Below are 15,182 nucleotides of genomic sequence, written 5' to 3' on the forward strand. Positions count from 1 at the left end.
TATTGGGATATAGGTCTACAAAAGGGAAATGTCTATCCATAATATCATACTACTGAAGTCTGACAACGTGATATTGTGACGATGGAGTCCATAATACGTTTGTCATCATGCTATTTACGGTACAAATATCCATAACATGAACAGCCCTACCGATAACCGAAATAATGAACGATATGAAATTACTTACCGATTCCTGTGCATTGGTGAAAGTAACAGTTAACGTTCCTGTCCACAAATGACCTAATATGCACCGTAAACGTGTAGCATAACGCAGGAAGTGTAGGAGAGGCCTCTGCTATAGCTGCATAGCCTAACTTTAGCAGATTTAGCCAGACAAGAGCAGCAAATCCGCAGAGCAACTGATAATCGCCGGGCGTGAGCGTATTACGTCAACAATTACAACGGAAAGGCGCGCGCTGAAGAGCTAGACAGATACTGTGGGCTTCTGGACTCAGTCTGATTGACAGAGCAAGTGTGTGTGTGTGAGAGAGAGAGAAGGGGACACCAATTTCAGTCCCTCTTGTCCTTGACTGTGTGTTAAACACACTAGTATGATGAACATAGTGTGCGTCCCAAATGGTACACTATTCACCAGGCTACCATACTGCTCCTATACAGTAGGGACACCAGTAAATTAAATAGGATGCTGGAGCCAGGGGAGGGGAGGGGGGAGTTTAATAGTCTGAACAGTTGTAATGCTTGCAACAGAACATAAATGCTAACAGCAACATATAAAACACTTTCATCAATAATATTTTAATACCACCAAATTATACAATACATTTTATTTTCATAATGAAAAATATCAACATGGTGATACAGGAAAATAGTTTCCCGTACTGACTCCCTATTCAAAATGGACTGGCTAAAGTAGTATTATGGTTTCACAAAACTAATGTGAACTGTTGTCTAGTGAAGAAATAGCCTACAGCTGCATTTATTTAAAGACAATTTCTGCAAACACATGGAGATACAAAAGTGTTTAGTAAAAGCTGTTCCAGCCATGTTATTAGAATGATAATAGAATCGTTCACCTAATTTTAGGGTTGCAGCTTCTCACCTGACTATTAAAGTCTCTAGTGCTCAAAATAAAAGTATATTTAGTTTTAGGCAAAAATCTTCTATACTGTACATTTAAGGTCAATATCTCAAGCAAAGCCATGTGTTGCCTTTTGTGGCTGTAGCTTGTTACGGTATGATGGCATGGGACACCTTAGATGTTTTTAAACATGTAATTCATTACACAAATCTTTATTAAGTGCTACAGTGACACAATACAAGGTATTTCTTTTTAGATTTATATATTTACATTGTAGGCCTACATTCTTTTTTACAATGGCATGTAACCATACAATAATGACCATATGAGAGGTATCAGAGAAAGGAAAATACATATCTATACACTATTACTCAGTTCCTTTGTAAGCTACAAATGTCCCAGTAACTGTTGTTCACAGCTTGAAATGCTCTACATTGTTGTTACTGTTGTAGTGCTTTAATGACTTCACAGCTGTTTTAGTACCACTAAGACCTCACTTGAACCACAAACCATTATATATATATATATATATACACTGTAGTATATTGCATCATAACATTTCACATATGTAGCAGATTCTCTAATCCAAAGCATCAGTTGCATCCCAAATGGCACCCTATATAGTGCACTACTTTTGCCCAGAGTAGTCCACTATAAAGAGTATAGGGTGCCATTTTGTACGTAACCATTAAACTCAACTCTGTTAAACACTGAGCTGTTTCAACAGACTGAACTGGTACTTAGACCTGAATGCCGAATAGACCTGAATGAAAAGCTAACAACATTGTAGACACACCTCTGTTGTCAAATGCCAAGCCCAGAGTACAAAAGACTTGAAATGATAGTTATTTGGACAAAAGAGTTTTTAAACAACAGCTGATACGTACTTGCAGAACTATGAATCACACTGTGGAATCGATTGACAGAAACTCACAAACTACAGTGGGATGATGAAGAATGTCTGTCTCTCTCGGGGGCTTTTCTCTTTGTCCATCAGTGCCAAATATCCACATAGAACTCGGTCTCCGTCTCTCAGACTTTCGCAATCTCCCTCGTCATTCGTGAGCGAGTCACACTTACCTTAATATACATAATAAACATAAACCCATATAGATCCGTCTCATATGGGCCAGTACCCCAGTCAAACCCGTTAGTAGTCCATCCAAATATTGGCCATTAGTATCAAATGTCCATGTAAACCCCAGTAGCAGTCTCTCTTAGCCTTTCTCTTGTCCATGACGAGTGTCTTAAACACAGTCGTATGATAAACATAGTCCCAAATGGCACCCTATTCAATACATAGTGCATTACTTTTGACCAGGACCCATACTGCACCTATACAGTAGACCCTACGCTCCTATACAGTATGAACACCAGTAGATGAAGTTGAATAGGATATAGGAGCCAGGGAATAACATCCTGGAGTACTTGTCGATGGCATGTGTATTCTGGATGATTTTGAGGGCCCGGATACCTTTCTTCTTGGTGGTTGTGGACTCGCTACTGACAGACAGGTGGACCACTATGTGCTCCCCAGGAGTCTGCTTCTCGTTCATCACCTCATGTGGCATCTCCACATCCTCCTCGGACACCATAGTTCCTGAGGTGTAGCCGGCCAGGCTGTTGGTGTCCGCCTCGCTGTAGTTCCCGTCTAATATCATGGTCCTGGTCTGGGACATGCCACAGGTGCAGGGCAGCGACTGCAGGAAAGGAGAGAAGGTAAGGGAAGGACCGAGGTTACGGCAGGAAAAAATTATCTAAACTAACTTGAGATGCATGCCTGTCATTTTTTTAATCATGCATGTCAATGAGACATTTGACCAAACATGCATGTGTTAAGTTAGGCCGTAAAGAAAGAAGAGGAAGTCATGTGTCAGCAGTGTCTCGCAGTCCAACCGAATTGCAGGAAATTAAGAGCAAACCGTATTTACAAGAGATATTCAGTTACTCTTCAAAAATTGTCTTAGATGCACAGTACTATGGTAGCATCTCATTACCTGTGACCTGGCCCTCTCTCTTATCTCGTCTCTCATCTTACGTTCCCTGCGGTCCTGCACGGTGGACAGGTAGTTGACGGCAGCGTACTCCAGCACGGATAGGAAGACAAACACGAAGCTGACCCACAGGTAGATGTCCACAGCCTTGATGTAGGACACTCTGGGCATGGAGGCGTTCACTCCAGTAATGATGGTGGACATGGTGAGCACTGTGGTGATACCTGCAGTGGAAAAAAGAAGGAAATAACAAAAGCTCAAGAAGCTGCATGACTGTGTGTACGAGCAGGCCAGCACCTGGTTCACCTCCCTCAAAGACAACATGACGCATCATAAATCATTCTCTCAATGTTATCGCTGTCCCAGGGCGGTGACTAAAGGAGACAGATACTGACCTGGTTTAAAAATAAATACAGGTTTAAAAATATATACAGTTAAAGTCAGAAGTTTACATGCACTTAGGTTGGAGTCATTAAAACTCGTTTATCAACCATTCCACAAATTTCTTGTTAACAAACTATAGTTTTGGCAAGTCGGTTAGGACTTGTGCATGACAAGTAATTTTTCCAACAATTGTTTACAGACAGATTATTTCACTTATAATTCACTGTATCACAATTCCAGTGGGTCATAAGTTTACATACACTAAAATTGACTGTGCCTTGAAACAGCTTGGAAAATTCCAGAAAATGATGTCATGGCTTTAGAAGCTTCTGATAGGCTAATTGACATAATTTGAGTCAATTGGAGGTGTACCTGTGGATGTATTTCAAGGCCTACCTTCAAACTCAGTGGCTCTTTGCTTGACATCATGGGAAAATCTAAAGAAATTAGCCAAGACATCAGAAAAACAAATTGTAGACCTTCACAAGTCTGGTTCATCCTTGGGAGCAATTTCCAAACGCCTGAAGGTACCACGTTCATCTGTACAAACAATAGTACGCAAGTAGAAACACCATGGGACCACGCAGCAGTCATACCGCTCAGGAAGGAGACACGTTCTGTCTCCTAGAAATGAACGTACTTTGGTGCGAAAAGTGCAAATAAAACACAGAACAACAGCAAAGGACCTTGTGAAGATGCTGGAGGAAACGGATACAAAAGTATCAATATCCACAGTAAAATGAGTCCTATATCGATGTAACCAGAAAGGCCGCTCAGCAAGGAAGAAGCCACTGCTCCAAAACCTCCAGAAAAAAGCCAGACTACGGTTTGCAACTGCACATGGGGACAAAGATTGTACTTTTTGGAGAAATGTCCTCTGGTCTGATGAAACAAAAATAGAACTGTTTGGCCATAATGACTATCGTTATGTTTGGAGGAAAAAGGGGAATGCTTGCAAGCCGAAGAACACCATCCCAACCATAAAGCACGGGAGTGGCAGCATCATGTTGTGGGGGTGCTTTGCTGCAGGAAGGACTGGTGCACTTCACAAAATAGACGACATCATGAGGAAGCGAAATTATGTGGATATATTGACGCAACATCTCAAGACATCAGTCAGGAAGTTAAAGCTTGGTCGCAAATGGGTCTTCCAAATGGACAATGACCCCAAGCATACTTCCAAAGTTGTGGCTCAAGGACTACAAAGTCAAGGTATTGGAGTGGCCATCACAAAGCCCTGACCTCACCCAATAGAAAAGGTGTGGGCAGAACTGAAAAAGCATGTGCGAGCAAGGAGGCCTACAAACCTGACTCCGTTACACCAGCTCTGTCAGGAGGAATAGGCCAAAATTCACCCAACTTATTGTGGGAATCTTGTGGAAGGCTACCCGAAACGTTTGACCCAAGTTAAACAATTTAAAGGCAATGTTACCAAATACTAATTGAGTTTATGTAAACTTCTGACCCACTGGGAATGTGATGAAAGATATAAAAGCTGAAATAAGTAATTCTTTCTACTATATTTCTGACATTTCACATTCTTAAAATAAAGTGGTGATCCTAACTGACCTAAGACAGGGATTGTGAAAAACTGAGTTTAAATGTATTTGGCTAAGGTGTATGTAAACTTCTGACTTCAACTATATATGGAATGGGGGCTACCAGAATAAGTTCAGACATTTCTATAAGTATCTGAGTATTTTTGAATATGTATTCTTTCTTGTAAATCGTACAACACCAATATACCTTCATTAGGTCTGACAAAGAGGGCTTTATTGTTCAAGGCTCGACGCTGAAAACCATTGTGATACTTACACAATACCACCGAATGCCGGAAATTTGACAATGAGGGGAATAAGCAGCGCTAGAGACGACATAAACCGTAACACTTCTGAGCTATTGGTAGCACCACCATAATTTTACCCAGCGAGACGCGGGCTGGGACGGCCCTGCGGTCGATCCAGAAAGACACCCAGGACAGCATGACCATGAGGGTGGCAGGGAAGTAGGTCTGAAGCAGGAAGAAGAAGATGTGTCTCCGCAGGGTGAAGTTGATGTACAGACGATTGTACCAGCCTGTACAGGAGAACACAAAACCAAAGGAAAGTATGGGTCAATAATATCATGGGAATGTCAATGCTTATGATTCCCTCCATGTGGTTATTGTGATGATGACTTAAATGACTGTGTATTGGAGTTTTTAACTCAAATCATGCCATGTAGTGTGGTTGATCCCTGTGCCAATACCTCATTGACCACTGATCGTGATCCCTAATCTTAGTCAATACCTTTAGCTCAACTAAAATTACCCTATTTGTCCGTAACATTGATCTGCCGTCTTAACTGTACTGTACTGCACTGTAATGTACTTTAGTGTACCTGTGCTGCTGTAGAACGCCAGGTGAGAGGTGGTGTGGAACTTCTGGATGAGGAACTGAGAAAGGGAGATACGGTCGTCCGTACTCAAGGACTCATCCCCACTCTTCCAGTACAGCATCAGATCCTCATCCGTATAGGCATCTGGGGAGCACAAAAATTTGATATATTCTCCATAATATTGTTCTGTTTGTGTATTTACTGTAGTCAAAAATACTAAATGTTGTGCCCAGTGGGAAAAATCACCCCCCCCCAAAAAAAAATCCTAACTAGAGATATCATAGGCATTTGAGTACATCTATTGATGTCAAATGGAGATTTCTGTGTGTATCTTAGTTAGGATTCATCCCCTTATTAAAATTGAGAGCGGTTATGACAGTATGAGCCTTAATAGTAGTTGATGACAGTTACTCACAGCTCTCCAGCTCCAGTGAGCAGGTCTGGGTGTCCAAAGGAAAGCGGCTGAAGTCCATGTTACAGGCTGCTGTCACTGTCACCCTGTACAGTAAGGACAACACAGATCCATGATGTGACATCAACTAACCTAAGATTCCCCTATGAGCCTGTTTGCAACACATACGATTCATTGTAGAGGGTCCGCACTCAAAGTTATTGTATGCTCGCACAAGATTTTCAAAGTAGTATGGTACTTTCTCTTTTTGCCTTTTGGAATAAATAAATAGCATGACATAACTTTGAAAATCACATTTTTTGAGTGCGGACTCACTACATACACTGTACGCTGAATCACCTATTTACAACACCAAATGAAGTTGGTCTTTTCTGTTGTCCTTATTATTCCATACAACCAATTCAATACTGATGATAACTATGTAAACTCAGCAGAAAAATAAACGTCCTCTCACTGTGTTAATTTTCAGAAAACTTAACATGTGTAAATATTTGTATGAACATAAGATTCAACAACTGAGACATAAACTGAACAAGTTCCACAGATGTGACTAACAGAAATGGAATAATGTGTCCCTGAACAAAGGGGGGGGGTCAAAATCAAAAGAAACAGTAAGTATCTGGTGTGGCCACCAGCTGCGTTAAGTACTGCAGTGCATCTCCTCATCATGGACTGCACCAGATTTGCCAGTTCTTGCTGTGAGATGTTACCCCACTCTTCCACCAAGGCACCTGCAAGTTCCTGGACATTTCTGAGAGGAATGGCCCTAGCCCTCACCCTCCGATCCAACAGGTCCCAGACATGCTCAATGGGATTGAGATCCGGGCTCTTCGCTGGCCATGGCAGGACATTCCTGTCTTGCAGAAAATCATGCACAGAACGAGCAGTATGGCTCGTGGCATTGTCATGCTGGAGGGTCATGTCAGGATGAGCCTGCAGGAAGGGTACCACATGAGGGAGGAGGATGTCTTCCCTGTAACGCACAGCGTTGAGATTGCCTACAATGACAACAAGCTCAGTCCGATGATGCTGTTACACACCGCCCCAGACCATGACGGACCCTCTACCTCCAAATCAATCACGCTCCAGAGTACAGGCCTCGCTGTAGCGCTCATTCCTTCGACGATAAACGTGAATCCGACCATCACCCCTGGTGAGACAAAACCGCGACTCGTCAGTGAAGAGCACTTTTTGCCAGTCCTGTCTGGTCCAGCGACGGTGAGTTTGTGCCCATAGGTGACGTTGTTGCCGGTGATGTCTGGTGAGGACCTGCCTTACAACAGGCCTACAAGCCCTCAGTCCAGCCTCTCTCAGCCTATTGTGGACAGTCTGAGCACTGATGGAGGGATTGTGCGTTCCTGGTGTAACTCGGGCAGTTGCTGTTGCCATCCTGTACCTGTCCCGCAGGTGTGATGTTTGGATGCACTGATCCTGTGCAGGTGTTGTTACACGTGGTCTGCCACTGCGAGGACGATCAGCTGTCTGTCCTGTCTCCCTGTACAGCTGTCTTAGGCGTCTCACAGTACGGACATTGCAATTTATTGCCCTGGCCACATCTGCAGTCCTCATGCCTCCTTGCAGCATGCCTAAGGCACGTTCACGCAGGTGAGCAGAGACCCTGGGCATCTTTCTTTTTGTTTTTCATTGTCAGTAGAAAGGCCTCTTTAGTGTCCTAGGTTTTCATAACTGACCTTAATTGCCTACCGTCTGAAAAAAGTTAGTGTCTTAACGACCGTTCAACAGGTGCATGTTCATTAATTGGTTATGGTTCATTGAACAAGCATGGGAAACCGGGTTTGAACCCTTTACAATGAAGATCTGTGAAGTTATTTGGATTTTTACAATTATCTTTGAAAGACAGGGTCCTGAAAAAGGGACGTTTCTTTTTTTGCTGAGTTTCGTAGATGATCTGAAAAAACAGGGCCACTTTCAAGAATAACAATAAACATGTTCTCAACCCATTATAACACAATTTGTGCATTCAATGTCTGGTGAATGACTTTGGGAAGCATAATAGAACAATCTGGCATAACCAACAACTTAGTAGTACCTTCACATTTTGGCCTAGTTGTCAAACTGATTTTTTTAAACATCATAAGCCAGAAGCACATTTCAAATCTTAACAAACAGAAAAAAATGCAAATTATTCTTCTTGTCTAGATGTCATCAAACATCCTGCACAGAACCATGTTATTTTTAATATTAAAATTTAGGATACTTAACATTCTAAAATGATTACATTTCGTTCTTACATGTCAACAGCTAAATACATAATCCCAGCATTGAGAATTTTAGGAGTCGATCACTTTGTAGCTGGGGAGGCGAATCGTGGCAATGGAAGGCCACAGTGTGTGAAGGCTTTTGCTCCATCCCAGCGCTAGCACAGTGAATTCAAAATGAATTGAAAACGGAATTGACCCCAACCCTGCATGGCATAGAATGACCCATACCATATAGTTGCGAAATTCCGGTAACTTTACAAAAATTCCCAGGTTTCCAGAAATTCCAGGATTCTGGATTTCCTGCTTATTTCCTTCTCATTCCGGAAATCTTCCAAACAAGATTTCTGGAAAACATGGGTATTTTGGAAAAGTGACCGGACTTTTTCAACCCTGGTCCCCAAAGCATCCCAGACGCACCTCAGGCTGTAGAGGACGTGTCCGTCGGGAAAGACCCTGAGCATGATGTTGTCTGTGGTGGTGTCGTGGATGAAGGATCTCTTGGAGTGGACAAAGAACACATCTGGCACCCAGATCTTCTTCACCAGGCGCCCGTCGAATGTCATGCTCTTATTGGTGGAGCTGGTGAAGGTCAGGCGCTCGTCCTTCCAATAGTGTCTCAGGTACAGAGTCATGGTGAAGTCCTATTGGAACAGAGAAGGGGAAAGTTATGCATTGCCCAGTACCCAGGGTGAGTGGACCAATAGAATGGTCTAAAATGTAGAAACTTTGATGCAAAATGAAAGTGCCCAGTGATTGTGCAACCCAATTGTAATCATACATCATACATAACTATGCTACTGTGGTCATAAGGGTTTGAGTTATCCCAATGAGTAAGTTACACAAATCTATGTGGAGCTTTGACTTTGAGAAAAGTGCTACAGTTTATACATGTAAATAGAAATCATCGACCCAGCTGTCAGTGCTTACAGCGCTTTGGGTTAAAATCCTGTTGGGGGTGAAATTAAGTGTAGCCTGAAAGTCAATGCTCAAAGCAGTCTCTTTGATTTCTCTGCAACCTCTCATGCCTCTGGGGTTGAGCTCCACAAACAAAAAGACTCAACTCTCCTCCTCAATTCTTACCCCTTCCTACTCCTCATCTCCCTCCGCGTACTCCAACTCCTCCCAAAACCCCTTAAAGTAGAGATCATCCCTCTCTCACTCCCTATTTCACCCCTCTCCCTCTCCCATTATGTAATGACTAGCAACAGTTGGGAGTACCCATCATTATGATGACCATCTGCATGGTAAATAAAGACTATCCAAATGTTACAGTCTGTTACATAAGGGATTTACCAGGACAAAAAATACCAACAAAACGTGTCCATTTGGATTCAGGAAGAAATGGCATAAGTGATAATGATGTGGGTAATTGACTATAAGTTTATTTCCACAATGCGCAGTTGGACATTTTTGTGTCATAACTTGGTAGTACAAAAACTGGTTAGCCTTAACCTACCATGTCTACTTCTGAGATGCTGTCCAAGCTTTCCACTTGTACGTCCACTCCGACAGGGATAGCCGGGCCTGGAAAACAAAACGAAAGAAAGCACAAACATATTTGTACAAAAAGATGAAGACTTTTGTATATTTGGGTGCAGAAATAAAGCGCTAGGGAGAAGCAATATTCGTTGTGTAGGCCTCTCATTCCTTTATCTCGGTATTATTTCTTATTCCAGCACCGGTATTCTTAAATTGAAAATGTGCACATCACTCTTTTTCTTCCCAAAAACTACAGTATGGCATGTCAGGTGGCACATAGATGGTGATACCTGGTTACAGTGATTGAGCTGTATTCTCCCACAGGCAATTAGGAGAACGATCCGCGTTGAAATTCAAAGCAAAATAATTGCTTGTCGTTGCATTACCTGACTCTACGTCAACAGTGAAGAAGCAACTCTGGGATGCTGGCCTAATAGGCAGAGTTGCAAAGAAAAAAAGCCATCATACTGGCCAATAAAAAGAAAAGATTAAGAGGGGCAAAAGAACACAGACACTGGACAGAGGAACTCTGCCTAGAAGGCCAGCATCCCGGAGCCGACTCTTCGGTGTTGACGTTGAGACTGGTGTTTTGCGGGTACTATTTAATGAAGCTGCCAGTTGAGGACTTGTGAGGCATCTGTTTCTCAAACTAGACACTAATGTACTTGTCCTCTTGCTCAGTTGTGCACCGGGGCCTCCCACTCTTCTTTCCATTCTGGTTAAAGCCAGTTCTCTGTTCTGTGAAGGGAGTCGTACACAGTGTTGTACGAGATCTTTAGTTTCTTGGCAATTTCTTGCATATAATAGCCTTCTTTTCTCACAAGTTTAGACTGACGAGTTTCAGAAGAAAGGGCTTTGTTTCTGGCCATTTTGAGCCTGTAATTGACCCCACAAATGCTGATGCTCCAGATACTCAACAAGTCTAAAGAAGGCCAGTTTTACTGCTTCTTTAATCAGAACAACAGTTTTCAGCTGTGCTAACATAATTGCAAAAGGGTTTTCTGATGATCAATTAGCCTTTTAAATGATGAACATGGATTAGTTAACACAACGTTCCATTGGAACACAGGAGTGATGGTTGCTGAATATGGGCCTCTGTACGCCTATGTAGATATTCCATTACAAATCAGCTGTTTCCAGCTACAATAGTCATTTACAACATTAACAGTGTCTACATTGTATTTCTGATCAGTGTGATGTCATTTTAAATGGACAAAAAATGTGCTTTTCTTTCAAAAACAAGGACATTTCTAAGTGACCCCAAGCTTTTGAACGGTAGTGTATTTTGATTTGTTTAACACTTTTTTGGTTACTAAATGATTTCATATGTGTTATTTCATAGTTTGATGTTTTCACTATTATTCAACAATGTAGAAAATAGTACAAATAAAGAAAACTTGAATGAGTTGGTATCCAAACTTTTGACTGGTACTGTAAATGGGAGTTTAGTTTAGTACAAATTCCGCTGGCTAAATTATGCAACTGCATTCTGGTACTAAAAGTAGGGCAAGTACCCGAAAAACCTCTGACTGTACTCTGTCTTTCATGTAATGGCCTTGCAGTACCTCTGTTCCACCCACAGTGGGAAGCAGTGAGTAACACTTAAATCTGTGTAATTCAATAGAGGACGAAGGCCTAAATTCAAATCAAATTTGTCATATGCGCCGAATACAACTGGTGTAGACTATCATAAAATGCTTGCTTACGAGCGCTTACCAACGATGCAGAGTTAAAAAATATTAAATTGTAACACAAGAGGAATTAAATAAAATACACAAAAATGGAGCTATATACCAGTACAAGAGCAATGTACAGATGTCTAATATATAAAGGAAGTCTTGAAATATTGCTCGCCTCAGGTAGAGTACCTCATGATAAGCTGTAGACCACACTATCTACAAAGGGATTTTTCATTTAGATTTTCCGTAGCCGTCTATTTACCACCACAAACCGATGCTGGCACTAAGACCTCATTGAGCTGTATACGGACATAAGCAAACAAGAAAATACTCATTCAGATGCGGCGCTCCTAGCGGCCGGGGACCTTCATGTAGGCAAACTTAAATCAGTTTGTCACGTTTGCTCCCGCTCCCCCTCTCCGGTGCTCGACGTCGCCAGTTGTCTCATCATTATGCTCACCTGCCACCATCATTACACGTACCTGCGCCTCATGACACTCACCTGGACTCCATCACCTTCCTGATTACCTGTCACTCCCCTTGGTTCTTTCCTCAGTTGTTGACTCTGATTCTGTTCCTGTGCTCTGTACGTTACTCGTGTTTCTTGTTTTGTTTCATGTTTCACTTATGATTAAATTCACTCCCTGTACTTGCTTCCCAACTCCCAGCGTATACAATACAGAATAACGCCTCACCAAGGGGAAGCAACAGGGATTCATAATATTTTTATTACTGGTGACGTTGGGTCCAAGTGTCGCTGTCGAAGCAACAGGGATGCCTCAGCTGGCTCGTCAGGCTTCCTTGCCTCGGCAGGCTCGACAGGTTCTCAAGCTCAACAGGTTTTCAAGCCTCGGATTGTGGTGCCAGGACAACCACCTCTCCCTCAACATGAGCAAGACAAAGGAGCTGATCGTGGACTACAGGAAAAGGATACCTGAAAGCGCCCCCAATTCACATTGACGGGGCTGTAATGGAGCGGGTCGAGAGTTTCAAGTTCTTTGGTGTCCACATCACCAACAAACTATCATGGTCCAAACACACCAAGACAGTCGTGAAGAGGGCACGACAACACCTTTTCCCGCTCAGCAGACTGAAAAGATTTGGCCTGGTCCCCAGATCCTTAAAAAGTTCTACAGCTGCACCATCGAGATAATCCTGACCGGTTGCATCACCGCCTGGTATGGCAGCTGCTCGGAATCCGACCGTAAGACGCTACAGAGGGTAGTGCGTACAGCCCAGTACATCACTGGTGTCAAGCTTCCTGCCATCCAGGACATACATACTAGGCTGTGTCAGAAGAAGGACCAAAAAATTGTCATAGACTCCAGTCACCCAAGTCATTGACTGTTCTCCCTGCTACCGCACGGCAAGCAGCAACAGAGCGCCAAGTCTAGGTCCAAAAGGCTCCTTAACAGCTTCTACCCCCAAGTCATAAACAATTAATCAAATAGCCACCTGGATCCCTAAACAGAACTTGTTACAGGGAATACTGAATAAAGAGGTTCCCCCTCCCAGGTTCCTGAGCCTGTTTAGGGATATATATATAAATATACATTTAAAATGACTGAAGGAGTACAGTTTAAGTTTGTTTAATTTTGTATGTTAGAAGTATATTTTTCACCTTTCCCTTCTCCATATTATTTTAGAAATAGTAGAAAAAGTTGACCCTTGCCTTTTGGCTGATCCATTTGTGGTTTCACAGTGGGTGAAAAAAAGAGTTGGGTAATGTGGAGTCGGTGAGGGTAACCAGAAGTGGTCTAGTGATAATTGTTTGTGTTTCTGTTGGTCAGAGGGAGAATGAGCTTGGAGTAAAATGAATGGGGGCAAGAAAAGTTCATTGTTTCGTTCTCAAGAAAAGGGCACCAATGAATGGAGTGATAACTGGGGTAGCAGTAGATATAAACGTTGACCAGCTGAGGGGAAAGATTCCCGGTGTATGTGATGCTCGTCGTTTGATGCGACGCAGACAGGGTGGCGAGAGTGGGGAAACAGAAGGGTCATTGTCTGATCTTTTGAGTTTTGAAGTTGAGTCTTTGCCCGACAAAGTGAAGTTAGGATATATAAGTTATCCTGTGCGAGCGTATGTGCCGAATACATAGAGATGTTACAGGTGTCAAGCTTATGGGCAGTGTGAAGGAGGAGGGTCCAAGGTGTGAGAAATGTGCAGAAGGGCATGAGACAAAGGAATGTGTAGCATTGGGGAAAGACGTGGAATGTGTTAATTGTAGGGGCGCCCATGGGGCTGGGGATCAGAAATGTCCCGTGCGAGAGAGGCAGGTTGAGGTTTCCAGGGTTAGAGTAGAGCAGAAGTTGTCATATGCTGAGGCAGTGAAGAAAGTAGAGGAAGATGGGTTAAGGGGGAGGAGTGGTGAGAGTAGTAGAGATTTACCAGTACAGAGGGATAGGTCAAAAAGTGATTTAAGTTTCAGTAAGATTGGATTTATAGCAATGGTTATCAACTGTACTGCAGGGATGGGATGGAAGTCGCAGCAAACTGAAGTTGTGGTTGCAGCTGCAGAGAGGTATTTGGGTATGCGAGACTTGACATCAGAAGAGTTACAGGGTGTGTTAAGTGGTGATGTCCCATCCTTTCAGGATGATGGCATGAGGTAGGAACAAAGACATTTAATTGGCAGAGTAGGGTGGTGTTCATTTTATTTTATAGAATGTTGAAATTAGTGAGTGTAGTGTTAGATGGTAGGGCATTTATTTAGTACGTTTTTATTCTTCAAGCAAAGTATAATATACAAGCAATACGTATATATACTCCAGTCTAGTAGGTGGCGGAAATGCAACAAATTAGATGCCAACCTCCGTTAAACCTCATAGAAGAACAAGAAGAAGAAGACCGGGGAAAAGATGGCTGAAGCAAACACTGATGTGGTTTGTGCATCTAATGGCGGCGGAATCGAGGAGAAATTGAATATTGTTCAAATAAATGGAAAAAGGAGAAAAGTAGTGCATAGTGCTGAGAATGTCACTTCCTATCTTGTGGGAGTACGATTTATTGACGAGGATCAGCTGGATGGATGTCAAATCTTGAATCCATTTGAGTTATCCTAACTGGTAGAGAGAGTGTTGGGTAAAGTGAAGGCTATGAGGAACACGAGAGGTGGGCTTCTGAGGATCAGAAGGAACGTGTGTTGCATATCAACCGATTTGAGTTTTAAGTGTTGTGAGTGTCTCTTCAGAAAAGGGCACCCCTCATGGAGGTAATATCTGGAGTTTTGTGGGAAGTTGATACTGCAGAGATAAAAAAAATATTCCTGGAGTGATTGATGCGTCGGATGACTCGTGTGGTGAATGAAAAAGTGAAGAGGCTATCTGTTCTTTTGTTTTTTGATATGGAGTCTCTCCCTACTCAAGAGCAATTGGGATATATACACTACAGAGTCAGAGCTTTTGTTCCAAGACCAATGCAGTGTGATCACTGTAAAGCATTTGGACATATTTCAAGTGTTTGTAGAAAGGAAAAGCCGTCAAGTTGTGGGAAAGAACATATCCTATCTTATAAAAGGAATGAAGATGTGATATGTTGTAACTGTGGTGGGAACCATGAAGCCATGTCTGTAGAATACCCAACAAGGGTGAACGAGA

At 42.5% G+C, this 15,182-nt stretch overlaps 2 protein-coding genes across 3 annotated transcripts in view; both read right to left on the minus strand.

Annotated features, from left to right (window-relative positions):
* syne3 (spectrin repeat containing, nuclear envelope family member 3) overlaps nt 1-503 on the minus strand; it is a 45,164-nt gene extending 44,661 nt beyond the window's left edge. Inside the window, exon 1 of the mRNA XM_055863966.1 lies at nt 188-503. The gene's annotated coding sequence lies outside the window, so the exon portion shown is untranslated. The remainder of the gene's footprint in view (nt 1-187) is intronic.
* A 234-nt stretch (nt 504-737) lies between these two features.
* Nucleotides 738-15,182, minus strand: part of LOC129812058 (gamma-aminobutyric acid receptor subunit rho-2-like) — a 32,826-nt gene continuing 18,381 nt past the window's right edge. For both annotated transcript variants that reach the window (XM_055863970.1, XM_055863971.1), the window contains 7 exons: nt 9,884-9,951; nt 8,845-9,068; nt 6,209-6,291; nt 5,797-5,937; nt 5,341-5,493; nt 3,037-3,257; nt 738-2,739 (listed from right to left, as the gene is read on the minus strand). In XM_055863970.1, the coding sequence (XP_055719945.1) occupies nt 2,389-2,739; nt 3,037-3,257; nt 5,341-5,493; nt 5,797-5,937; nt 6,209-6,291; nt 8,845-9,068; nt 9,884-9,951 (1,241 nt within the window). In that variant the 3' untranslated portion in view covers nt 738-2,388. The remainder of the gene's footprint in view (nt 2,740-3,036; nt 3,258-5,340; nt 5,494-5,796; nt 5,938-6,208; nt 6,292-8,844; nt 9,069-9,883; nt 9,952-15,182) is intronic.

The sequence above is a fragment of the Salvelinus fontinalis genome, chromosome 15 (assembly GCF_029448725.1).
Source record: "Salvelinus fontinalis isolate EN_2023a chromosome 15, ASM2944872v1, whole genome shotgun sequence".
NCBI lineage: Eukaryota > Metazoa > Chordata > Actinopteri > Salmoniformes > Salmonidae > Salvelinus > Salvelinus fontinalis.